This window comes from Vipera berus (assembly GCF_964194415.1).
Source record: "Vipera berus genome assembly, chromosome: W".
Lineage (NCBI taxonomy): Eukaryota > Metazoa > Chordata > Lepidosauria > Squamata > Viperidae > Vipera > Vipera berus.
The window spans coordinates 41,067,487-41,094,748 of record NC_138210.1 but is presented as its reverse complement, the minus strand read 5'-3'; the positions used below and the strand labels follow the sequence as shown (position 1 = coordinate 41,094,748).

The window sequence follows — 27,262 nt, the reverse complement described above, 5'->3', positions numbered from 1 at the left end:
CTGTCATGTTCCGATCATTATCTCCTGTGGCTGGTCTTCCGCTATGCCACCCCCCGCCACTGGGCTGCGGAGCCGACCAGGTGGTTCCGCCCCAGGCGCCTAATGGACACAGAACGGTTCCAGATGGCGCTTGGGTCTTTACCTATCTCCCTCACTCACAGCCCGGGCAATGCCTTGGTGGATGCCTGGGAAAGGGCAGCCACCGAGGCACTCGACCGTGTTGTACCCTTGCGACCCCTGACCCGGCGCAGATCCCGTTGGGCCCCATGGTTTTCTGTGGAGCTCCGGGAGATGAGGCGTCGGAGACGGGGTCTAGAGAGCGGTTGGAGGTCCACCCGGTCTGAATCTGACCGATTGCGACTAAGTACCTTTACAAGGTCTTATCTCGCGGCAATGAGGATGGCGAAGTCTAATTACTTCGCTGCCCTCATCGCGTCTGCAGATAACCGCCCGGCCGCCCTGTTTAGGGTGACCCGCTCCCTCCTTAATCAGGAGGTGAGGGAGGAGCCCTTGCAGGGGCGGGCCGAGGAGTTTAGTTATCATCTGGCGGACAAAATCGCTCAGATCTGGACCGGTTTGGACTCTGACTGGGCAGAGTCTGACATGGAGGATTCGAGCGGTCTTGAGCATGTTATCTGGACTGAGTTTGATCCTGTGTCCCCCGATGATGTGGACAGGATCATGAGGAGACTGAGCTCCACCACTTGTTTATTGGACCCATGCCCCTCCTGGCTGGTTTATGCGGCCCGGGAGGAGACACGAGGCTGGTTCCAGGCAGTAATAACTGCTTCCTTGAAGGAAGGGTATCTTCCCCGCTGCCTTGAAGGAGGCGGTGGTGAGACCCCTCCTCAAGAAGCCTGCCCTGGACCCGGCTGTTTTAAATAACTATCGTCCGGTCTCCAACCTTCGCTTTCTGGCGAAGGTTGTTGAGAGTGTGGTGGTGCATCAGCTTCCTCTGTTCCTGGAGGCAACTGATTATCTTGACCCGTACCAACGGAGACGGCATTGGTCATGCTGGTGAATGATCTCTGGCAGGCTTGGGACAGGGGATGTTCCTCTGTCCTAGTCCTGTTAGACCTCTTAGCGGCTTTTGATACCATCGACCATGGTGTCCTACTGCGGCGTCTCAGGGGGTTGGGAGTGGGAGGCACTGTTTTACAGTGGTTCTCCTATCTCCTGGGCCGCTTGCAGTCGGTGTTGACAGGAGGGCAGAGGTCCACCCCGAGGTCTCTAGTTTGTGGAGTTCCTCAGGGGTCGGTCCTCTCTCCCCTCCTGTTCAACATCTATATGAAGCCGCTGGGCGAGCTCATTCGTGGTTTCGGGGTGGGGTATCATCAGTATGCTGATGATACCCAACTTTTTCTTTCCACCCCGAACCAACCCAGTGATGCCCTCAACGTGATGTCCCGTTGCCTGGAGGCGGTCCGGGTTTGGATGGGGAGAAACAGGCTTCGTCTCAACTATGCCAAGACTGAGTGGCTGTGCATACCGGCATCTCGGGTTAACCAGTTTGTTCCATCATTAATGATGGGGGGTGAGGTGTTACCCCCCGTTGATAGGGCTTGCAACTTGGGCGTCCTCCTGGATTCACGGCTCAGTTTTGAAGATCATATAGGAGCCGTGACCAGGGGGACTTTTGCCCAGGTTCACCTGGTGCGCCAGTCGCGGCCCTATCTGGACCGAGATGCCCTACTCACAGTCACCCATGTGCTCGTGACCTCCCGGCTAGACTACTGCAATGCTGTCTACATGGGGCTGCCCTTGAGGACCACTCGGAGGCTTCAACTGGTGCAGAATGCGGCCGCGCGAGTTGTGATGGGAGTTTCCCGATACTCCCGTGTAACACCTCTTCTCCACGAGCTGCATTGGCTTCCGGTTGTCCTCCGAGTGAGATTCAAGGTGCTGGTGATGACCTATAAAGCCCTAAATGGCTTGGGTCCGGATTATCTGAGGGAGCACCTGCTGCCGGCATCAACTTCCCATTGTCCTGTGCGCTCCCACAGGGAGGGCCTTCTTAGGGTACTGCCGGTGAAGGATTGCCGGCGGGTGACTCCCAGAGAGAGGGCCTTCTCTGTGGGTGCGCCTGCCCTTTGGAACCAACTTCCGATGGAACTTAGGACTGCCTCCAACCTCCGCTCATTCCGCCGGGACCTGAAAACTTGTCTCTTTGAGCTGTCGGGCCTAGACTGAGGGGTTTTAATTGGGTTTTAATGTTGTAACTTTTTAAACATTGGGCTTTAAATTTAATTAATTGTTTTATTTTTTTTTAACTTTTGTATGGTATGATTTTAATTGCCCTGTAAACCGCCCTGAGTCCTACGGGAATAGGGCGGTATATAAGTCAAATAATAAATAAATAAATAAATAAAGCTACAGTTTTGAAATTTGAGAACTGAGATAATTGTTAAGATTTTCTCTTTGGGAAAAAAATATTGAGGTGAAATATAAGAAATCAATCCTTCGTCTTAAGAGTAGAAAATGGATTTTGAGTGACATCTAGTGGTGGATTTGAGTACAGCACTATAACTAGCTTCCTGGCTGCTTGGTGACTCCTAGTTTAAGAGAGAACAGCTGGCAATAAAGGAAAGGTTGACTCAGCCTTCCATCCTTCCGAGGTAGGTAAAATGAGGACCCAGATTGTTGGGGGCAATAAGCTGACTTTGTAATAATGCCGCTTGGGAGGGGGCGAAAGCCCTAATAAGCAGGCATATACATAGAATGAAGGCTACTGCTAAGCTTGTAAGCCGCCCTGAGTCTTTGGAGAAGGGCGGGATATAAATGGAATTAAAATAAAAAAATAAAATAAAATAAAACTATTTTGGCATACTTATCATCCTCACCTTTTTGGAATATAAACACTTATTGAGCTTGGACTTTTAATCTCAAGAGCTATTGGGAGAGAAAGAAAAATTTGACCTTTGATTACGTCTGCCTGGGAGAGGCTTTCTGAGCTTTTCACGGAGGTTGAACACTTTGAACATTGTGGATTATATCTTTGCCTGACTGACAATTTTTGGATGCCTGAGACAAAGGATCACAATAAAATATTGCTTTTGGGACTGGACCTGTATTCTGGAATCTATTGGATTATAAAGGCTACATAGAGGCTAGAGCCTTGGTGGAGCAGTGGGCTAATGCCTCCTTAAGTAACACCAGCTGCCTGCAATTAGTGCAGGTTCGCATCCCACCAGGCTCAAGGTTGACTCAGCCTTCCATCCTTCCGAGGTAGGTAAAATGAGGACCCAGATTGTTGGGGGCAATAAGCTGACTTTGTAATAATGCCGCTTGGAGGGTGTATGAAAGCCCTAATAAGCAGGTACCGTATATACTTGAGTATAAGCCGAATTTTTCAGCCCACTTTTTGGGCTGAAAAATTCCACTTCGGCTTATACTCCAGTCAACAAAAAAACTTACCGAGGACTTGTGCGCGGCCGAGGCTTTGGTGCTTCCGGGATCGCGCGCACCTCTCCCAAGCCACCGCCGTCCGAGACCTGCAGGTCTCCGTTCCTCCGCGCCCTGCCTGCCTGCTTCTTTCAGCTGTCTGCCCATCAGCTGTCCATAGGGATGCTGCAAAGCTCTCCTTCTCTAGGCCTTGGACTCCCTCCTGGCTGAAGAGTAGATGAACCAAGCCAGCAAGGAGACAAAATGTTTCTGCAGCTGTTTTTCCTCTGAAGGTTTTTTTTTTTTTTAAAGTAATCTCCGAAGGTTATGCCAGAAAATGGAGGACGCTGGGTCTTTGCAAGCTTTAGCTGTCCGCCTGGCTGCCTGAAGGCCGCCCTTTTCAGGCAGTCTGACAGACAGCTAAAACTTGCAAAGACCCAGCGTCCTCCATTTTCTGGCACAACTTTTAGGGATTTATTATTATTATTCCTACTACTACTATTACTACTACTACTACTTCAGGAGTAAAAAGTTGCAGAAAAAAATTCTCTCCTTACTAGCTTAGTTCCTCTACTCTTCCATCTGGAGCCAAGGTAAGATTTTAAAAAGGGATATTGGTTGGAAGGCAGAGGGAGAGTTTAGTTTTAGCATCTAAAAAAAGGGGGGGGGGAAATCAGCGAGTACATCCCAACCAGCTTTTTATGTTTTTGTTATTGAAGAAATATGGGGGAGGGGGAGGGGTTCTGGGGTGGGTTGGGGAGGGGATAATATTGTAACTTCAATAAAAATTTTCAATAAAAAAAAAGAAATATGGCTTTCTGGGGGAAGGTGGGGAGGGCGTTAAGGAAGGAAAGGGTTTTTGGAAGCTCGTCCTGAAGCTGCCTTTTGTGCAAGGGGCCTTTTCTCAAAGCCTAGAGAGGCAGCTTTGTTGCCTCCCCGTAGACAGCTGATGGGCGAACACCAAAAGCTCCAAAAGGCTAGGGAACTAGTCCCAGAACACCTTGGTAGGAGGAAGGGCAGAGGCAGAATTGGGAAAGAGGTAAGACAGGGTTTTCCTTCCCAGATGTTTCTCTTTGGCAAGACAGCCAGCTGTGCTGAAGCCCAGTATCTGGGGGTGGGGGAGACCTGAGGCAGGCGGGCTGGTGCTTGCATTAGGCCTCCCAGGATCCCAGAGGCTTGCAGAGCGCGGATCCAGCCTCCGAGGCATGCAGAACGGCGGATCGGCTTATACTCGAGTCAACAACTTTTCCCAGTTTTTGGGGGTGAAATTGGGGGTCTCGGCTTATACTCGAGTCGGCTTATACTCAAGTATATACGGTATATACATAGAATGAAGGCTACTGCTAAGCTTGTAAGCCGCCCTGAGTCTTCGGAGAAGGGCGGGATATAAATGGAATTAAAATAAAAAAATATAAAATATAAAGACCAGAAAGCTAGAGGAAACTTTGTTCTACTGTTACTGAGACTGGTGATATTAGAGGATCTCCAGGAACAATACCTCAAGAAAAAACAAACACCCTTCAGAAGGAAATATACTCTACTCTACAACTAAGTCACCAAACAATTGTTGCATACAAAGAGGACATAAAAAGAAACCATAATGAGACTAAAAATAATTTAGATAATATAAATGAGCAAATCTCCAAATTAAATCTACAACTAGAAAGTTCCCAGACAACGACTACAAAGTATGAACAAATAGACCAGAGATTGGAAGATGAAGCAGAGGAAATGGACCTAGAGACAGAAGAGATGAAAGAAGGGACATATAAACTACCATACACAAATAAAATACTGCAAGACTTACCCATAACAATGAAAATGCAAAAGACCCTGTACCCTTTAAGTCTGCAAGATGCACCTGAAGACAAGGAAGAAGATTTTGGGGAATGGAACATAGAGCTGTCAGGGGAAATATTACAATTTGGGAGACAAAAGATGGGGGGAGAAATTGAGGGAGAAGGAAAGTGGGAGTTGCTTAAGGAACATAAATGGGCAGAATTCCCCCCCCCAAAAAAAAATCCTACCTTAATTGTCTTCCTCATGCCAAGCAACTTTCATAAAAATATAAAATTCCTTGGTGATTTAATTGCCTTGGCTTGGAAAGCTACTTGGCAAAGAAAGAAAGTGAGAGTTAGATTTATAAAATAGAAGATTTGACCTATTAGAGGGGGCATCACATGTTTAAATACTTCTTTGAATATGATTAAAAGAAAGGATGACCCTTAGATATAATTAGACTTTTATAATGAAAGTTATGATTTAGAATTAAAATAGCATTTTTTTTCTTTTGATATGGGAAACATGAAATAAGAGGATTGGTATGAATAAAATGTTTAGCGATATAAATGTAATTAATATTGAGAAAATCATAACTGACAAAGATACTTTAAATAATTATGGGAAATCAAACTTTAACAAGAGCACAAAAAACAGGATATTGATTTATTAACTGATATTATTGTTATTTGTATAATATTAGTAAAATATGATGAAGACGTTTATATCTAACTTTGTATACATCATTAGTACCAAGAATTATAATTGTGTAATGAGGGGAAAATGGAAAAATATGGGGAAGAAAGGATCAGGGGGAAAATACTGGATTGTGCAGTATTGAATAGATTTATATTGAAGAAGTTAATGTTAAATATGTGAACTCAGACAACATGTTGTTTACCAAGCTCTAAAGATTGTAATTCTTAAAAATTAATAAAACTTTAAAAAAATCTGTGAAGGGAGCTGAAGGTTCGAGCTGCCAAACGTCAGCCTCGAAACCCTAATGACTTGGAGAAGATCTGCAAAGAGGAGTGAGACAAAGTCCCTCCTGAGATGTGTGCAAACCTGGTGGCCAACTACAAAAAACATCTGACCTCTGTGATTGCCAACAAGGGTTTTGCCACCAAGTACTAAGTCATGTTTTGCAAAGGGGTCAAATACTTATTTCACTCATTAAAATGCAAATCAATTTATAACTTTTTTGAAATGCATTTTTCTGGATTTTTTTGTTGTTATTCTGTCTCACATTGTTAAAATGAACCTACCATTAAAATTATAGACTGATCATTTCTTTGTCAGTGGGCAAACATAAAAAATCAGGGGATCAAATACTTTTTCCCTCACTGTATTTACTTTAAATAATCATTACATAGAGTTCAAATTAGTCTTTCCATGTATTTAGTGTAAACTTATTATGTTAATGTATTAATTTTCTTCTATTTTATTAAACTTAATATTTTCGTGCAACTTTTGGGGAGGATCTAGGGATAACATCTAAGGGTTTGGGGAATTTCATGCAGCTCAGGGACCTGAAGTGTCCTCTCTATATAAGGATCCCACATATTATTCAAATTGTTAATTTGTATGTTTGCCTAATTCTTATTTTCAAAGGTAACAAATGCTGTGTTGAAGCTGATTGAAAAAGAAAGATATGGTGAAACCATCAATACAAGACTGATCAGTGGAGTTGTACAATCTTATGGTAAAATTAATATTAATGATAGTTGGGTTTTTTAATGCTATCGTTGTAAAGTTTAAAATGTGGTTTGTATATGGTCCCTTCTTACTTCTATGTGAAGTAATTTGAAATATGTAATATTTGTATCTATTCCACATCTCTTTTAGGCCCATTTTAGGAGCTCCCTAAGCCTGTTAAAAGTAGAAATTGGGGGATGTTTCTACTCTACTTTCGCTTTTCTGTGGATTCAGAAGCATTTTAAATTTTATTACTGTTTTAATGTAGAAAAAAGGGGAAAACATACAAGTAAAATAGAAAAAAGAAACAAAACTTGTTACACATGGGAAATTATTCAGTCTAATCTTTAAACACAAGATTAAAGCTTGACTGTTGATTTTGGTCTTTGCATTACATCTCAGAGGAGCCGCTTTATTTTTTAAAAAACATATATACTGTGTATATGTGTATGTGTATAAATAACTGATCCATACTGTCAAGTGTCACACTTTTTTCCAACATAAATGATTAATCTTTTTCTACTGGCCCCCATGGTTGATAAAGCGATAAATCATGTGCTGATGAGTTCCAGGCTTTAGGTATGTAATTCAAAGTTAATTCATATCTTTTAACTGTATTGATCTTTATAATGCCATAATAACACACTTATGGATATTGAACCAAAACAGCAATTGTGGGATAAGCTCATTTCATATGAGTTAAGTGTCCAAGTGTCCATTTCATATTTAACTCATATCAAGGATGATAGGCAGCCTTTTTAAAATATTATTTGAGGTATCTAGTAAATGGGTGGAAATAGTTCATTAAATTAGTCTCAAGAGATCATATCACACATAATATTCTTTAAAATTTAGCCATTGATCTGTTAATATGGGATATTCCAGTAGTTTAAAAATTCAGGAGTTTCAGATGCTGTTAATACAGATGGACCAGGTTTTAAAATCAAGAGATGTCTTAACTGACTTATTCCAATTAATTAAATAGCCTGATAAATTAATATTCTGTTGCCCAATACTAGTACATTTGGTACTGAAAATCTATGATAGATCAGGGGTGTATTACGTAAGATTTCCAGCTTTCTGCTCTGGAAATAATCCAAGGAATAAAACTTCTGTGAAACAGTATTTATTGTTACTGATTAGCCCATAGCCCATATCAAAATACAAGATAAAACATAAAACATGACACAATAGAACCATATGTAAAAGTGAAGTACAAGAAACAAAAAGGATAAATAAGGAATGCAATATCATGTTTCTGAGTCACCCGTACAATTTATCCCAATCAGACCCACATATGTAGCTCTCAGCTGGACTGTTTTATTTAAATAAAGGGCTGTGTTGTATGTGATTTTTTGCTTTTGACCACAAATAAAATATGTAGTTCTAATATGAGGGTCCCAATAGTTCGTCTAATGTGTCATCCAAGATGCTGATCTCTCTCTTCTTTATACAGTTGACAATCAAATAATTTATGTGGTAGAACTTCTATTGCTGTAGTTCCACAAATGCAAACACATTTGTTATAAGGAACTTGGTTAAATCATCCATATTTGACCATTGAGGTTGTTGAGAGTGTGGTGGCGCATCAGCTTCCTCTGGTTCTGGATGAAGCGGATTATCTAGACCTGTACCAATTGGGCTTCAGGCCCGGGTACAGCACGGAGACGGCATTGGTCGCTCTGGTGAATGATCTCTGGAGGGCTCGGGACAGGGGATATTCCTCTGTCCTAGTCCTATTAGACCTCTCAGCGGCTTTCAATACCTTCAACCATGGTATCTTGCTGCGGCATCTCAGGGGATTGGGAGTGGGAAGCACGGTCCTTCAGTGGTTCTCCTCCTATCTCCTGGGACGCTCGCAGTCGGTGTTGGCAGGGGGGCAGAGGTCGACCGCGAGGCCTCTCGCTTGTGGAGTCCCTCAGGTCGGTCCTCTCACCTCTCCTGTTCAACATCTACATGAAACCGCTGGGTGAGATCATTCGTGGTTTTGGAGTTGGGTATCATCAGTATGCTGATGATACCCAGCTTTTCATTTCAACCCCAAACCACCCCAGTGATGCCCTCGACGTGATGTCCCGCTGCCTGGAGGCGGTTCGGGTCTGGATGGGGAGGAACAGGCTTCGACTCAACCCTGACAATACCGAGTGGCTGTGCGTACCGGCATCTCGGGATATTCAGGATATCCCATCTCGCTCTATGGGGGGTGAGTTATTACCCCCCGTAGATAGGGCTCGCAACTTGGGCGTCCTCCTAGATTCACAGCTTTCTCTAGAAGACCATATAGTAGCTGTGACTAGGGGGGCCTTCGCCCAGGTTCGCCTGGTGCGCCAGTTGCGGCCCTATCTAGACTGGGATGCCTTACGTACGGTCACTCACGCGCTCGTGACCTCTCGTCTGGACTACTGCAACGCTCTCTACATGGGGCTACCCTTGAAGACCACTCGGAGGCTGCAGCTGGTACAGAATGCAGCTGCGAGAGTTGTGTTGGGAGTTTCCCGACACTCCCATGTTACACCTCTGCTCCGTGAGCTGCATTGGCTTCCAGTTGTCTTCCGGGTGAGATTCAAGGTGTTGGTAATGACCTACAAAGCCCTACATGGCATGGGTCCGGAATACCTTGGGGAGCACCTGCAGCCGGCGTCAACTTCCCTCCGCCCAGTACGCTTCCACAGGGCCTCCTCAGGGTGCCACCGGTCAAAGAATGCCGACTGGCGGCCCCCAGGGGGAGGGCGTTCTCTGTGGGCGCGCCGGATTTATGGAACCATCTTCCGGTCGAGCTCCAGATGGCGCCTGACCTCCGCTCCTTCCGGCGCGATCTCAAAACTTACCTCTTCAAACAAGCTGGCCTGGCCTGATGGGATGGGGTTGGGTTTTATTAATGTGTTTTAACCTACTTTTTAATGTGTTTTAACTTATTCGTGGGCATTTTGTTTAATCTTTTTTAATTTTTGTATTTTGTTTTTTAATATGTACTGCCCTGTTCACCGCCCTGAGTCCTTCGGGAGAAGGGCGGCATACAAATTAAATAAATAAATAAATAAATAAATAAATAAATAAATAAATAAATAAATAAATAAATTGTGTCTAGCTACTCAAATTTTGTGCGCATAAATACCTCCAGCAAGTTTTGGCATTTCTGTTTTTAGCTACTTGGCAATTTGGAAGATGCATTTATAACAGCTCATCCATTTCAGTGAGCCTACCTTGCTGAGGTTGGCTATGTCTCTCTGTGCATCTATATCTAAGATTCTTTGTGCAGCGATCTTGTTGGCTTGCTCTCCAGTTGTATAAGATACAGGAAGACTACAGCTTCTGTTGTAGTTTATCAGTTGTCCATACCAAGAGGCCTTTGATTGAGATTTTGTCTGTTCAGACGTAATTTTGGTAATCTGTTTCCACAGCATTGATTATAGTCCAATAATTATATGCCCTGACTTTGGACAGGGAACAAATGGTGTGAATTCCCAATTCGGCTTTAAATGTGGCAGCTCAAGTTCTTTTATCCACATATCAAGATACTTTTCAACTGTTGTGATTGTGTTTGTTCTAGTATTGAGGTTTGTTTTAAGTGCCAGACTTCAGTTCCATATAAGAGAAGAGGGATGATCTTGGCCTTATAGACTTTAATAATTGGGGCTAGTGTACCTGGGTGACTGTGGTTTTTTAGTTTAAGGAGTAGATTCCTTTGTGCCCCTTGCTCTTAAGTGAGTTCCTTGGATGATACGGAAGCCAAGATCCAGTCTCACAGAAAACTACCTCTAAGTAGGAAAAGATATTTATGTCAGACTGTCAGTGTATTTCGTCCTTATGCTCTCATTTTCGGCTTCTGCCATTCTATGGGGGGGGAACCTAAGGTCTTCTGCAATGTACTTCCCTTGCTTTGTTCTATCCTCTTTGAAGTATCTTATTTTGGGGTGTGAAAGGAATGTCCCTCTGGCCATCTGCCTTATCTCCAGTCGGATGGGAAGAAGCCACGGAGAAACCTGACAGCCTTGAAAATGGCGCCTTATTGGTTCTTTCCCACAACAACTTAGCAGGCATCAGGAAGAAGGAGGACTGGGAAGGAAGGTCTCAGAAAGTGACCATTGACCATAGCAGACGCAAGCCAGGATGGAGACGTAAAATGGAGCATTCACTTAACCTTAGTGGAGAAGAGGACGAAAGGCCGACTTGAGCTGATCGCTTCCTTAAGCAAGCAATAAACTTGATGGTGGAGGCCTTCAAAAACCTTAAGGAGGAAGAGGCAGATGCCTGCTGAGAGAAGGTTGAGGAGAGGCCGGAGGAGGAGGCTGGAAGGGGAAGCAAACCCTCCAACCCAGGAACCTCTACCAACAACGCTGACACCGCGGGAGCCATGACCACAGTGATGACCCCAGCTCGAGCCACACCAGCCAGTGGTGATGGGCGCAGACCCAAAAGAGGGGGACCCACCATCCCGAGCGTAAGATGACCCCCCCTTGGTGTGAAATATGATGGGGACCCACAGCAACTGGGTTTTTTCCTGGTCCATGTGCTGACCTACATGCAGGAGTATGGCCAAGAGCTCCCTAGTGACGGTGCCCGGGTCAGGGTCATCACCCTGGCCCTGGAAGGCACAGCGGCTTGGTGGATGGTGACCCTGCACAATGCCGAGGCACCCGAGCTTCGAAACTTCAACTGATTCATGGCAGCGCTGAGACGGTGGTTCAAAGGTCCCTTGGCTGACTGGAAAGCCAGGGATTGCATTAAGACTGTCAAGCAGGGCTGACGCCACGTGACCAAATACACCAAAGAATTCTGATACCTGGCTTACCATCTCTACTGGCCATAGGACATCCTAGTGAGTTGCTTCAAATATGGGCTGAACATTGACCTCTACCATGCTTGTATTGCCCGGGGAGCCCCTGCCCACCTCCACGACTGGTGCATCCTAGCCGAGGAAGCAGAGATCAACATTGTTTCGGTCAAGCGTAGAAACGTTCCCCACCGGAGAGGAAACAAGAGACGACAAAAACCCCTGCAGTGACCCCGCGCTCAACTGCCTGCTTTAAATGCGGCAAAGAGGGTCATTGAGCCACAGAGTGTCATTTGAAAACTCCGGTGAGAAAAGGAGACATATCTGGGGGGGAGGAACCCATCAGAACCCCCCAGCACCCCAGGGAGACAGCGATGAAGAACACTGAGGTCGTGGAGTTCTAACCCACCGAGAAATCGGGAGGGGGAACTATGACCCCACCAGAGAAGGATCCAGAGAGGTCTGACAGCGACTATGATGATGAACCCTTGGTAAGTGGACCCATCGCATCAATTAACAGGCCCATAAAACTGCTAATCCCAGGTATGGAGAAGAAGGTGGCCCTGAAGGCCTTACTGGACTCAGGCTGCACCAGATGTTTAATAAGCCCAACCCTGGTGGGGAATCTGAGGATTACTGTAAGAAGACTAAAGAAGCCAATTTCGTTTGCTCAATTAGAGGGGTCTATTGCAGGGGGCGTCCTGGCCACCCTTGCCACAATGCCCATGAAATTAATCATGGGGGAGCAAACTGAGACTTTGACTTTTATAGTGACCCCCGACATGGAATGGCCCCTAATCCTAGGACTGGCCTGGTTAAAAAAATAGAACCCACGGGTGAACTGGAGAAAGGGGAACTTGACATTTCCAAAAGGGAAACCCCACTCGCCCGATAGTCACTGCAGCCCCGAAGTGAAGCTTGAGCACAAAGTGGTGGCAGCACTCAACAATCGAGAATTAGAAGGCATATCTCAGGAGTACCAGGACCTGGCTGAGGTTTTTAGCAACAAAGACTCTGATGAGTTGCCCCCCCCACTGTCACACAGACTGTGCCATTGAGATCATCCCTTTAGCTAAGTTACCAAAACCCAAGCTCTATTTGATGACCCCCTGAGAGTTAGAAGAACTGCAGGTTCATTCAACTGGCCAAACCGAAAATGGTGCTATTTCAAGAAAAGAAAGATGGGTTTCTTCGTCTGCATGGATTATAGGTGTTTGAACACCGTGTGCATGGACAATGTCTACCCCTTGCCGCTCACGAAAGACATGCTAGCCCACCTCTCAAAGGGGAAGATTTTCTCCAAGTTAGATCTGCGGGAAGCGTATTACTGGGTTAGAATCAAGGAGGGGGATGAGTGGAAAACCGTTCTCAACTGCCCCCTGGGGTGCTTCCAATTCAAAGTACTTCCATTTGGGCTACAGGGAGCACCCGTAGTATTTATGGAACTAATTAACGAGGTTCTCCATGAGCATTTGTACAAAAGGTTTTTGGTGTACCTGGATTACATATTAATCTTCACTGTCATCCAGTCATCATCCTCAAATGAATGGGGAGACAGAACGAACAAACTCAGTACTAGAACAATACCTGAGATGCATCATAAACTACCAACAAGACAATTGGACTGACCTCTTACCATTTGCTGAAGTAGCCTATAACAATGCAGTGCATTCCAGTACTGGTTATACACCTTTCCAAGTGGCTACAGGACAGAGTTTCAGCCCGATGTCTGAATTACCTATCAATGAACCTACCATCCCTTCCCTTAAAGAGTGGATCATGCAATTGCAAAATATGTGGCCAGCTGTTAGAAAAGCCTTAGACGAAGCTAGAGAAGCCTATAAAGCCCAGGCAGATAAAAAAGGGTGGAGCCCAAGCCTTTTAGGGTGGGGGACAGGGTATATCTCTCTACTAGGTTTCTGAAGTCACTGCAGCCCTCAAAGCGGTTAGGGCCAAAATTCATGGGTCCCTTCCCTATTAAACGCATCATCAAACCAGTCACAGTAGAGCTTGAACTCCCTAAAACATTAAGACAGGTCCATCTGGTATTCCACTGTAGTTTGCTAAAACCCGAAACAAGTTTGCCCTTAAGGCCAGCAGTAGTCCCTCCACCACAACTGATTATGGTGGAAGGGGAACAACATTTTGAAATAAGGGAAATCTTAGATTCCAGAAAGCACTATGGGTCTACCCAATACTCAGTGGCATGGAAGGGCCTCCTGGCATCTCAGAATGAGTGGGTACACAAGAAGCATGTGAGGGCCCCTAGACTGCTTAAACATTTTCATACTCATTACCCTGATAAACCTGACTAACTGCTATGTTTCATTTTCTCTTCCTGTTATTATTTTCTCCAGGTGGATCTCTCTTTTTTTAAAGGGGGTGGCATGTCAGTCCCTCAATGTATTTCATCCTTATGTTCTCATTTTTGGCTTCTGCCATTCTATGGGGTAGGGGGAACCTAAGGTGTTCTGCAATGTACTTCCTTTGCTTTGTTCTATCCTCTTTGAAGTATCTTACTTTGGGGTGTGAAAGGAATGTGCCTCCAGCCATCTGCCTTATCTCCAGTTGGATGGGAAGAAGCCGCGGAGAAACCTGACAGCCTTGAGAACGGCGCCTTATTGGTTCTTTCCCACAACAACTTAGCACCTATGGATTGGTTCAATTCAAACCATCCGGATGGATATTTGGGGTGGGGTTTGAAATGGTTCTTTTAATGTAATGTTTTGCGCGGGAAATCCTCAGATCCTGCCTTACTATCCTGCTATCAATACCTTCCAATAAAAGTTCCTGTTGAGACAATACAAGTTTCAAGAGTTCTGCTTTCTTGGGAGAATTAATTAAGGCAGGTCCTTAAAATTTACTTGCTCTATTAGCCATCTATGTTTATGGTATTGTTTTCCAAAAAACATAATTTATTTTGATTTAGTGATAATCAGAGAATTATTATGAGACTAGGAGCCAAGTATTCTTAACTATCTATGGATCCCCACTTGTGAATATGATAGTAATATCATATTGTTGGCATATAGCAAGGTGTTGCAGTGTGCATTTAACATGTTTGGTATGTGTTCTTAAGTCTTGGTAAGACATTAACGTACAGATTGCATAACAGTTGTGCAAGTATGCACCCTTGTCTTACCCCTTTGTAAGTATTGATCCTGCTTGTCATGGCCCCGTTGACTCCAAACTGCACTCTCAAACAGGTGGATGTATAATGCCAGCAGTCTGGGTTCCATTTTAAATGCAATCAGTTTCCTCCATAATATTTCTCTATTTATTGTGTCAAATGCTGTACTAAGGTCTATAAAGTCAGCAAACTCTTGTTTCCCCTTACTGACATATTTTGCAGTTAGATGGTTCAAGACATCACAATTATCCATGGTGGATTGACTCTGTCTAAAGCCTGCTTGTTCTTCTACAAGAATACACTTTTCATCTACCCAACTCTTTACTCTACTCAGGAGGAACATAGCGTATATTTTAGCTACAAGATCTATCAGACTAATGGCACTGTAATTGCTAGGGTCCCTTTTATTCCCTTTTTTATATATAGGCACTACTACTGCCATCCTGTCAGACCCCTCTAATTTGCTTGCATGCATTTTATTATTACATACTCTTTTTCTGGTGGGAGGGGGCTGGGGAATGTATTTGTCTTGCTCTGCCTTGTTCTGCTCTGTCCTCTGTGAAAGTGCCTCCCTCCGTAAGAAAGGAATGTGGCCTGAAGACGTCTGCCTTATCTCCAGACAACGGAGCCTGGGACCATTGGGAAATGAAAGTGGGAGAGACCTTGAGATGGGCGCTAAATCACCAGGTTCTCAAAACAACATAGCACCTATGGATTGGCTGGATTTCAACTGGACGGTTGGACACTGGAGGGAGGAGTTCTGCCTGGGCATTATGATGTAACCTTTTGCGCATGAATTCTTCAGACCTTGCTTTGCTCTACTGCTATCACTAAATTTCAATAAAAGTTCCTTTTGAAACAATGCTTGTTTCAAGAGTTCTGCTTTCTTGGGAGATCTAGTTGAGGCATGCCTCAATGATATTTAGAGGCATGCCTCTGGGTGACTGTCATGGCTGCCTGCATTATCTTTTTGAGCAGGATAGTTTTCATTATCAAATTGAGGAGATCTACCTGTATGAATATTTTTTGGGGGGTGTTAAATATTAGATGTTTTTTCAGCATATAACCCAGATTGCTGAATGCATTGGAAAGTGACTGCCACTCAGCCGTGGATGACTGGATTATTAGGGCCCAGTTAACAGCATTCTCTGACTTAAGTCTATTCAGTATTGCCTTAGTATCTACTTTGGACCATATCAACCTTTTATTTTGACTCACCTCTGAATTGTTAATAACCCACCTATTAGCCATGTTATAAGATCTTAATTCTGAAAGACCCAAAAATTTCATGCTCACTGGCTGATGATTGCTTTCTTCTCTTGGATGGACAATGACCTTTGAAAAGAGGTCTGTTTTACAACTTGATACACAGATGAGATCTAACACACTACTTGAGTGGGCTTAGTGAAATGTGTACGGGTATACGTAATTGTTATCCTTACCTCCCAGAATTTGAAGATTACATTTAAAAATCAGTGACATTGAATTTAGGCCAGCAGTATTATTTTTGTTATCTCTTGAAAACCATTGTGGGTGATTGTCAAAGAATTCATTTGGCAGTCCACTATCTTAACAGAATAACAGAGTTGGAAGGGACCTTGGAGGTCTTTTAGTCCAACCCCCTGCTCAGGCAAGAAACCCTATACCATTTCAGACAAATGGTTGTCCAATCTCTTCTCAAAAACCTCCAGTGATGGACCACCCACAACTTCTGAGGGCAAGCCGTTCCACTGATTAATATTTCTAACTGTCTCCTTATTTCTAGGTTGCCTCTCTCCTTGATTAGTTTCCATCCATTGTTTCTTGTTTTGCCTTCAGGTGCTTTGGAGAATAGGTTGAGCCCCTCTTCTTGGTGGCAGCCCCTTAGATATTAGAACACTGCTATCATGTCAACCCCAGTCCTTCTTTTCACTAGATTAGAGATACCCAATTCCTGCAACCGTTCTTCATATGTTTTAGCCTCCAGTCCCCTAATCATCATTGTAGCTCTTCTCTTTCTAGATTCTCAACAACTTTTTTATATTATGGCCACCAAAACTGAATGCAATATTCCAAGGGTGGTCTTACCAAGGCATTATAAAGTGGTACTAACACTTGATGTGATCTTGATTCTATCCCTCTGTTAATGCAGCCTTGGACTGCATTGGCTTTTTGGCAGCTGCAGCACATTGCTGGTTCATATTTAAGTGATTGTGTGCTAGGACTCCAAGATCCCTCTCACAGTTTCTACTATTGAGCCAGGTACCACCTATTCTATACCTGTGCATTTGGTTTTTCTTCCCAAAATGTAGAACTTTATTTTCTCACCATTGAACTTCATTTTGTTAGATAGGGCCCAATGTTCAAGTCTGTTGAGATCCTTCTGGATCTTGAGCCTATCTTCTGAAGTGTTGGCTATTCCTGCCAGCTTGGTGTCGTCTGCAAAATTGATGAGTTCCCCTTCTATTCCATCATCTAAATTGTTTTTGAAGATATTGAAGAGTACTGGGCCTAAGACAGAGCCTTGGGGTACCCCACTGCATACTTCCCTCCATGTAGATGCAGTTCTATTGAGGACTACACGTTGAGTGTAGTTTGTCAGCCAGTTAGAAATCCATCTGGTGGTGATGCTGTCTAACTCACATTTGTTTATCCTGTCAAGTAATAGGTTGTGGTCTACTTTATCAAATGCGTTACTGAAGTCCAAGTAAATTATATCCACAGCATTTCGCTGTTTCACTAATTTTGTCACATTGTCAAAGAATGCAATAAGATTTGTCTGGCAAGAACTGCTTTGGACAAACCCATGTTGGCTTCTGGTTATAACTTTCTTGCCTCCAAGTGTTCACAGATTTGTTGCTTGAGAATCTTTTCCAGAAAGTTCCCAGGTATTGATGGCAGGCTGATAGTTCTGTAGTTTCCTGGATCCATTTTCCCCCTTTTTTTGAAGATGTCAACCACATCAGCCCTTTTCTAGTCTGGTAGTTCCCTGGTGCTCCAGGATCTTTGAAAAATATGGTTCGGTGGTTCAGAGATCACACATGCCAGCTCCTTCAGACCCTTGGGGTGTGATCCGTATGGTCATGGTGATTTGAACTCATGTAGACTGGATATGTGTTCTCTTACCATTTTCTTGCTTATTTTGACTTGCATTCCTAATCTGCATTTCATAGTACAGGTGAAACTCGAAAAATTAGAATATCGTGCAAAAGTTCATTTATTTCAATAATGCAACTTAAAATGGGAAACTAATATTTGAGATAGACTCATTACATGCAAAGCAAGATAGTTCAAGCCGTGATTTGTCATAATTGTGATGATTATGGCATACAGCTCATGAAAACCCCAGATCCACAATCTCAGAAGTTTCATTACTGAAATAAATGAACTTTTGCATGATATTCTAATTTTTTGAGTTTCACCTGTATTTTTTTTATAGTTTGTACTGTTTTGTGTAAAGACAGAAGCAACAAATAAGTTAAGCAGTTCTGCTTTCTCCCTGCTAGTGGTCACCTTGCTATTTTCTCCCATTCATTTCCTTGACTTTTTAACTTGCTTTTTACATGTTGAAAGAAACTTTTTTTTATTTTTGACATTTGTTGCAAGCTTTTTAGTTCATTTTGAGCCTTAGCTTTCCTGAGTTCTTCTTTGCAGGTTATATGCTATATTCTGCCTTAGGTATGTGCCCCTCTTTCCACTTTTTATACTTGTCCTTTTTGTCTTTCAGTTTGTCAGAGAGTTCTTTGTGCAGGCATGCTGGTTTCTTTTGAGATCTCTTATTTTTCTCCTTCATTGGTACTGTGCTAGACTGGGCTTTTATCATCTCACTTTTCAAACTTTCCCAAGCTTCTTGGTTTTTTTCCCCTTGAGGATTTTCATCCATGGAATCCTTCCCAAGCACTCCCTAAGTTTGTTGAAATCAGCTCTCTTAAAGTCCATGGCTCTTGTTTGACTTTGTTCTATTGCTTGTGGTTGCATTATGTTGAATTCCCCCCCCACACACACACACCAAGATTCCTATAACTTAACCCCCTTTTATCATTTCATCCCTGTTAGGAAGAATTAAGTCTAGTATATCTGACCCTCTAGTTCCCTCCTCTACCTTTTGGATGACAAAGTTGTCAGCTAGGCTCATCAGGAACCTGTTTGATCTCCCACTTGCTGCTGAGTGTCTCCCAGTTGATGTCAGGGTAGTTAAATTCCCCCATTACTATTGTGGTGTGCTTCCTACATACCTTAGTTAAATGACTAGCAAAAGGTTCATCTATTTCCTCTGGTTGGTTGGATAGCCTGTAGTACACACCTGTGGCAATGTCATTCTTTTTTCCTTTTATATTGACCCAAATGCATTCAAGATGGTTTTCATCATTGTTCTGCTGCATTTCTGTAGAGATGTAGTTATTACTTATATATAGCACAACTCCACATCCTATTTTATTAGGTCTGTTTCTTTTAAACAATTTAAATCCCTCTGGCTGTATATTCCATTCATGGCTTTCATCCCACCAAGTTTCCATAATGGCAACAATATCGTATCTGCCCTCATGTACTTGGATTTCAAGTTCACCCTGTTTGTTCCTCATACTTTGGACGTTGGTGTATAGGCATTTGAGTCCTTTTTGACTGACCCTGTGTTTATTCTACATAACCTGTTTTGTGTCTGAGGTCCCCTTCTTTTTTACCACTTATTTGATTAGTGCACATGGTATGACACACACCCAACCTTAATATTCTTAACAGCACAAGCATCTGTATTAGAAACAACAACAACCCTATTAGTTTTAGATTGCTGGGGACAGAAATGTTCTGTATCCATTAACACTCTGTCCCCATTATTCAGTTTAAATGCTTCTCCAGAAAACCTCTGAATTTAATGCAAAGTAGCTGAGTCCCTTTCTGTGATGGATTCAAACCATCTCTTTTATACAGCTTTTCATCAGACCAACTGCAAACATCATGACTAACATAACCAAAACCTTCAGTTTTACACCACTCCTTTATCCACACTGAACATTTTCTTTTTTGCTCCTTATATACAGGTTAAAAAGAGGCATGGTGGCTCAGTGGCTTAATGACGTTGGAGATGGTCTTTGCTCCAGCGGTTCGAGTCTGAGCACTATGTGGTGGGTTGAGCTCCTGTCACTCGCCTCAGCTTCTGCCCACCTAGCAGTTCAAAAGCATGTTATATGTGAGTAGATAAATAGGTACCACTTCAGTGGAAAGGTGAATTGGCGCTTCATGTGGACGGTAAGAATCCTGCTGGCGCTTGACCTTCCCAGTTGCAACGCCCATTTGCGAGGCAGCTTCAGTGGAGGGAGAAGACCCCGGATGACACTGCAGGAAAACCACTTGTCTTTCTGGTGCGGAGCTAGCTCGCCCCCTGTGACGCACCTTGGAAAGCATGTGAACATGAATCAAACAGGGCTAGCAGTCTTAGGCAGCCAAACTACTACTCTATTAGCGTTGTAGTCTCCTGGCTAATGTAACATTGCCATACATTAAATAAACAAATACATAAATAAGTACATAAATAAATACACTGGTAAAACCTCTGAAAAAGTAAGACTACAGCCTATCCTATAAGTTCCTGCCCCAAACTCTGGAAATCTTTCTGCACAGAAAGTACATCTTTTTTGGACAGAACATTAGTGCCAAGATGCACAATACCACATCACAAACCTTACTAGCATTCCTGACTATCTTAACAATGTGCCTGTTCTCTGCTGGCAGTAGCACCTGGCAGACACTTCACCTCTTTCGAAACCTCCACATCCTTTCCTAAATTGACTCTTACAATTGAGCCACCAACCAGAAGGTGGCTTCTCTTTTTAGATACCTTACTCACCACACATGTCTGATTTGCAATACCTGATTCAGGCCTTTCCTTATCCAAGGCAATTTCTTCTTCAAGGAGCACAATGCCCTGCTCAGTTGAGTCATCATTGTCCTCACAAACAGCTGAACCTGCCACTTTAGTATCCCTATTAAATTCAGGAAAGATACTATATTATGCAGGGACACACCAAAAGCTTCATGTTTTGTGGTCCATAGCTCTCACTCTGCCAGATCCAACAGTTGTCCATACTACCTTTCTCCTGCAGGGTGTTTGTGGAAGAGGGGGCTGATAGTCAGGCAGCTCAGTAGAACACACCATCTGAGTTGGCCACCTAATTTAAGCCTGAAGAGCACAAACTAAAAACTCTAAACAAGCAATCTGTCCATGTAAACTAGCAATCTGCTTACAAATAGGACAGTATCCAAACTTAAAAAGAGTACCATGAAAAACAGCTGCAAAACAAGTGATGCACTGAACTAAACCACACATTCTAAAATAAAATTGCAACCACACAAGCACTTACCAAGGATGAACCATAAAGTACTGTTTTCAAACTATTGATATTATTAAGACTACACTTTTGCTCAGATGAAAGGAGGTCTGTTTATTTCCCAACAGCAGGGTTTGTTCCTGGGGGCAGCTGATAAAATGCGGTGGTGATTTAGTTGATTTTTATATGCTTCTGAGTCCTTTCTTTCAGTGTGTTGGTTATGTGTGAGTATATATTCTGTGTTTTCGGGCCTGGAGGCAATATTTTAATTGCTGTTATGAGTTTTTCTTTTGTTGTTTGTGATGTCGTGGCTGATCCTTGAGGGCAAAGGGAAGTGTGGACATAGGTGTTTTTGTTTTTCTAATTTGGTCCTAGCATGGGTTATCAGTTTCGGTCTTTTGTGTAATCGGCTTGGTCTTTCGGAGATCACCTGTTACATTGTATTTTTCTGAATGGGAGTCCGGTTTCATGAATGGCAACACTGTATTTTATGCATGGAAACATAGTTTCCTTAGGCTGAACTGGTGGCCATTCTAGCGGAGAAAAGACAGGGAAGGCTTTCTTCCTAATTCTTATGGGGATTTTCTTTTCTTTTGTTTAGGAGACTATTCTTGGAGGGGAAATCTATTCCTGGGGGGGATTTCCTTTACAATTCACCCCTTTTGTGATAGATAGATATATGCCTCTAAATTCCTCACAGCCATGAATGTGTCTTAGCAATAAATAATCGATGGCTGCCCTGTTTTCAAGAGTTCCTTCCCGAACTTGCCTTAGCTCTCGGTTTAGTGCACCTAAGGCTTGGGATGTTGCGTTGAGGCTTTTAGCCAACATGCAGGCTAGGCTGTTGATATTCCTGGAATTGCACACAGCCAACCCTGGGACCTCTACCAGTGAGGCGGCTAGTGCAACATTATCTGCCATGTTAAGTAAAGCTGTGAATTGTGGTCTGGTGTTAGGAAGTGTAAGTCTCTTTTCTGCTGCCTTCTTACTGAGGGCATGAGGATGGTTAATCACCCAAGGGTGCATGGTCCCCCTGTGGAGTTAGCTGGGACATATGAGTATGCCTGAGTTCCATAGAGCAGGAACCATCCTAGGGGAAGTTTTATGTGGAGGTAGGTGCTGGTAAGGTGAAAATTTCTGAACATGGTATAGTTTTGTATAGTGTGGTGGGTGTGTGGCAACTCCTATGTGTCAAGCCCTGTGGGCCCGATACACAACGGAGGGGGGGAAAACTCCATGTCAGCTCACTGCCTCCCTCCCAGCCCTTCTCGCCACGGAAGTGGGTGCTGCCGCTGCCGTAGGTCCTCCGCAGCCCGAGGCTCACTGGCAGAGGCTGGGCCCGGTTGCCACCTCCCTCCCACATCGTCTCATCCTGGCGGAGCTGCCACCGCTGCAGGACTGGATACCAACGCTGCCAGGGCTCTCAGCAGTTTGGAGCTCACCTGCGGAGTCCTCTCACCAGTCGGAGCTGTAGCAAGGGGGGGGAGTAGAAGCTGTCGAGGCCTCTCCACAGTCCAGGGTGTCCCAGCGGAGGATGGGACTGGTTGCTGCCTTATTTCCTGCACCTTCTCGTCGGCCAACGTCAGCAGAGACTGCGGCTGGTTCCAGGGGGCCGCCAGCTGCTGGGCGACGCGATGACGGGCAGACTGGTGACTGTGGGGAGGGGAGTCCCCACAGGACGCAGAGTGCAGGGAGGTGGCTCGATGCGGTGCAGGACATGGCAGCTGGCTAGGGCTTGAACTGCTGGTAGGGACTACAGGGGAGGAGGAGGGCTTATGTAGTATTATTGCCGGATGCTGGCTTGTGGGCTGGGGGTGGGGCTACATCCCTATGCGGCTATGTAAAGCACTGGGAGCAGTTCACTCCCCGTGCTGACTTTTTCTTTGCACAGAATAAAAGCATCTGTTAATTGTTCCTGTTTGCTGGTAACTGATTTCATCCCATAGAGGACGTTTGTGACACTATGAGGCAAGTTGTTAAGATGTCTTTAACGGATTTTCCTCTCACTAGACAGAAATCAATTGTGTTCAGAACTTGTCGGGCTAAGTATTTCCAGACATTTTCCCTGTTAGGGAGGAGGTGTGTACCTATGAGACCATCTACTGGGCTAATTACAGAACAAAGGAGTAAAAGGTTCAAGATGAGTTTCAACCCTCCCCCAATTTGTCCATTCCCTGTTGTTTGCATTGGTCTCAAATAGAGTCTTTAGTCCCCACTCGTCAGTCTCTGGGTTTCTTGTGAGTTTGCTAGGTGGTATCTTTGGTATTGGGCTCTGCTCAGTGTTGAGGTTGATTGTCGCTGGTTTTATGTGGGACCAATGGATCCAGGAGTCCTTTTCTGCGACCTTTACAGCAGTCTGGGTGGTCAGCAAGACCTGAAAGGGTCCATTCCACTTTGGTTGTAGCAGGGATCTCCATGTGAAAGATTGGATCCACACCCAATCTCCTGGATCGAATGGGTGGAGCGCTTCTTCCAGGGTCAACGTCTGTGTTAAGACTGCATCTCCCCTTTCTAAGCTAAGAGAATGTTTGTCTAAACCTTTTAAAGTATCTGGTGGCCTGCCAAATAGCAGTTTGAAGGGGTGATGCCTATATCCTGTCGGGGTTGAGTTCTCAGGTGGAATAAGGCAATGGGCAGAACCTGGGGCCACGATAAACATGTTTCCTGATAGAGTTTGCCTAGCAGGGTCTTTAATTCCCTATTGGCCCTCTCCACCCCCACCCTCCCAAATATTGGGTTGATAATGGGTATGTTATTCCCAGTGCTTGTAATACTTGTAAGACAAGATGTTTTCCTTGGTCCATATCCAGGGTGCTGGGTACTCCGAACCTAGGCACTATGTCCTTTAGGAGGTGCCTGGCTGTTTTGAGTGCAGTAGAGTGGCAGCCAGGGAAGGCTTCCGCCCAGTGAATGAGTTGGTCCTACCACACTAGGGCATACTGGTAACCATTACTTCTGAGCAACTGGATAAAGTTGAGTTGCAGTTTTTCAAAGGGGTGCTGTGTCCATGTTCTTCCCCCTACATGAGCAACCTTCCCAGAGGAAGCATTTTTGGCTTGGCATGTCAGGCATTTCTTTGCTATCTGTGCAGTTTGCATATATATGCCTGGTGCATACCAAACCCACCTGGTGGTATCTACCATGGCTTGGATCCCGTAATGTCCCTTTGAGTATAGTTGCTGGCAAATGAGATGCAGTAGACAGGGAGCTATGGGCCGACCATCTGGGACTTGCCAGAAGACTCCTTCAAAAACTGCCTTATGTTTTTCCGTCCAGTGTTCCACCTCCCCTTTTTCTAAAAAGTTCTCATAAGGGATCTCAGCTTGCAGTAGTAGGGCTGGGGCGATCATAAACAATGGTGAAGATTGCATTGCCACCCATTTTGTGGTCGAGTCTGCGTATTGGTTCCCTTTTGTGACTAGTGAATTGTCCTTTTGGTGTGCGCTACAATGGAGGATAGCAAGGATTGAGGGTAGCTGAATGGCTTGCAGTAGTTCAGAGATGAGAGTTGCGTGAGCAATGGTATGCCCTGCCAAGGTTAGGAATCCTCATTGCTTCCACAGGGCTCCAGTGGCATGGCATATGCTTGTTCTGTCCCAGTTTATGCGAGTACTGCTCAATCGCTTACTCATGAGGAAAATCCCTTTTTCATTGAACAAGGCAGAACTTTGTAAGAAAATAAACCCCTTTTATTTTAACACAGCCCATTGTCACATCTAGCTCTGAGTCTTTTTGGTCCTCAGAGCCTTCCACAGACTCCAATGTGAAACCAGGCAATCCTTCCCCCTCATCCGATTCATCTGACTCGGCTGCCGGATCCACTGGCAGGCGAGGACTCGCAATACTATCTGTTACCACAGGACTCTTCCCCAGGTCTGACGGGCCGGATGAGGCCTTGAAGGGAATTGTTTGTGGAATGCTGTCACCAAGGCAGGAGCACGCACAGTGGTCGCGTCCTCCCAGGTGAACTCCGGTCCATAGCCCTTCCACTCAATCAAATACTTGAATCAGCCTTTCAACCAACAGTAGTCTCGAATACTGTCAACCTCATACTCGGGAGTGCTGTCTCCATCCCGTTGTTCTGGTGGGGGATATTCCGATTGGTGGAGTGGACACGCCGGTTGTTCTGGGACCAAGAGGGACCGGTGAAAGACCGGATGTACCTGTAACGAATGTGGCAATGTTAACCGATAAGTGACCAGATTAATGACGGCTTTGATAGGGAAAGGACCTAGGTACCGATGGTCCAGTTTCTTGGCAGGCCGGTCTGACAGAAGGTGCCTGGTTGACAGCCATACACGATCTCCCACAGCTAACGCAGGCATATCTCGCCATGATTGATTGGTGACTTTTTTGTAATCCACCTTGGCCTTATCTAATTGCCACCACACCAATTGATGGATAGCCTGTAACTTGGTCAGATATTAGTTAGCTGTGGGAAATGGCAGTTGAGCTGCGAGAGGGGAAAAAGCTGGGCTTGATACCCCACATTGGCCAGGAACGGTGTCATACGCATGGAGGTGTGCTGTGAGTTGTTAAACGCAAATTCGGCTACTGCAAGATAGTGTGCTCAATTGTCCTATTGCTGATTCATGAAACAGCACAAATATTGTTCTAGGATTCTGATTACTTTCTCGGTCCTGCCATTCATTTGCAGATGATGCACTGACGACAGGCAGATTTGTACGTCTAGGGCCTTCATCGACCCTTTCCAGAAACGGGCCATAAATTGAGCCCCTATCAGGGAGGCCGTGCAGCCAGAAAACATGCTGGATGAACATGCGAGTGGTGGCGCGGGCTGATGTCAAGCCAAGGCAAGGAATGAAATCCGCCATTTTGGTCAGCATGTCCACCACCACAAACACCATCGTGAAGCCAGAAGATGGGGGCAAGTCCATCAAGAAGTCCATGGACACTGCTCCCCAGGGTCTCTTGGGCATTGGCAAGGGCTGAAGTACACCCGGTGGGGCTCCCATCATTGACTTGGCCTGCTGAAACCGTACATAAGACGTGACATAGGCCTGGATGTTTTTTTTTCTTTATTGAAAAGTTTTACAATACATTTTATCTTTAACAATCCCTCCCACCCTCCCTCCACCCAACCCCTCCTAACCCTCCCTAACCCTCCCCCCACCCCTTCCCCCCTCCCCCCTCCCCCTCCCCGACTTCCCAGAGCTAAATACAAGGTATAAAGGTAAAAACAATCATAAACAACCATATGTTAACAACAATAAACTATTAAGTCTATCGCACTCTAGCTCATGTAAAATGACTACAAGCAGTACTAATATCACATAAAAAACTTATACAAATGCTAAATGAAACTTTTTAGTCCCATATTTGTTCTGGATATAATCAATCCACTTTTTCCACTCCATAATATAACGTTGTTGCGAATGGTCTTTCAAATAAGCCGAAATCTTTGCCATTTCCGCCAGGTCAGAAACTTTTAAAGTCCATTCTTCTATAGTCGGCAGCTCCTTCTTCTTCCAATATTGACCTACTAAAAGTCTTGCTGCCGTAATTAAGTTCAACATCAACTTAGTGTCCACAACAGTAGTATCCGTAGTTATGCCCAATAAAAACAATTGCGGACAAAACTTTATCCTTTGCTTAAATATCTTCTGCATATTCCACCAGATTTTAATCCAAAAAGCTTTAACCTTTTTACAGGTCCACCATATATGAAAATACGTTGCGTCTTCGCCACCACATCTCCAGCATTTAGGTTGATAGTTCGGATACATACTTGCAAGCTTTTTAGGATCTAAATGCCACCTATAAAACATTTTGTAAAAGTTCTCTCTTAAGTTTTGAGCTTGCGTAAATTTTACGTTCCTCACCCAAATCTTTTCCCAAGTGTCCATTGTGATAACTTCTTGAATATTCTGAGCCCACTTTATCATACAATCTTTAACAAGTTCTGTTTCTGAATCAATTTCTATCAATGCAAGATATATCCGTTTGATATGTGCTGGACCCTGATTTCTAATTTGCTTTACCAAATTTTCATCAGTCATTGAGAAACCAATTTTCTGGTCTTCTTTCCACCTGGCCCGTAATTGACCATATTGAAACCAGGTTTGAACAATCTTCTCTTCTCGTAAAAAATTGTACGGCTTCAAACACCATATGTTCCTCTCCAAACTTAAGATTTCCTTGTATGTAATCACATCATGTTTGAAGCCAACATTTATG

General features: G+C 44.2%; 1 protein-coding gene across 1 annotated transcript in view; it reads left to right on the top strand.

Annotated features, from left to right (window-relative positions):
- Positions 1-27,262, top strand: part of LOC308676692 (cullin-1-like) — a gene marked incomplete at its 5' end in the record, with an annotated part of 384,730 nt that overhangs the window by 140,955 nt on the left and 216,513 nt on the right. Inside the window, one exon of the mRNA XM_081342685.1 lies at positions 6,772-6,862. Coding sequence (XP_081198811.1) covers positions 6,772-6,862 — 91 coding nt within the window. The remainder of the gene's footprint in view (positions 1-6,771; positions 6,863-27,262) is intronic.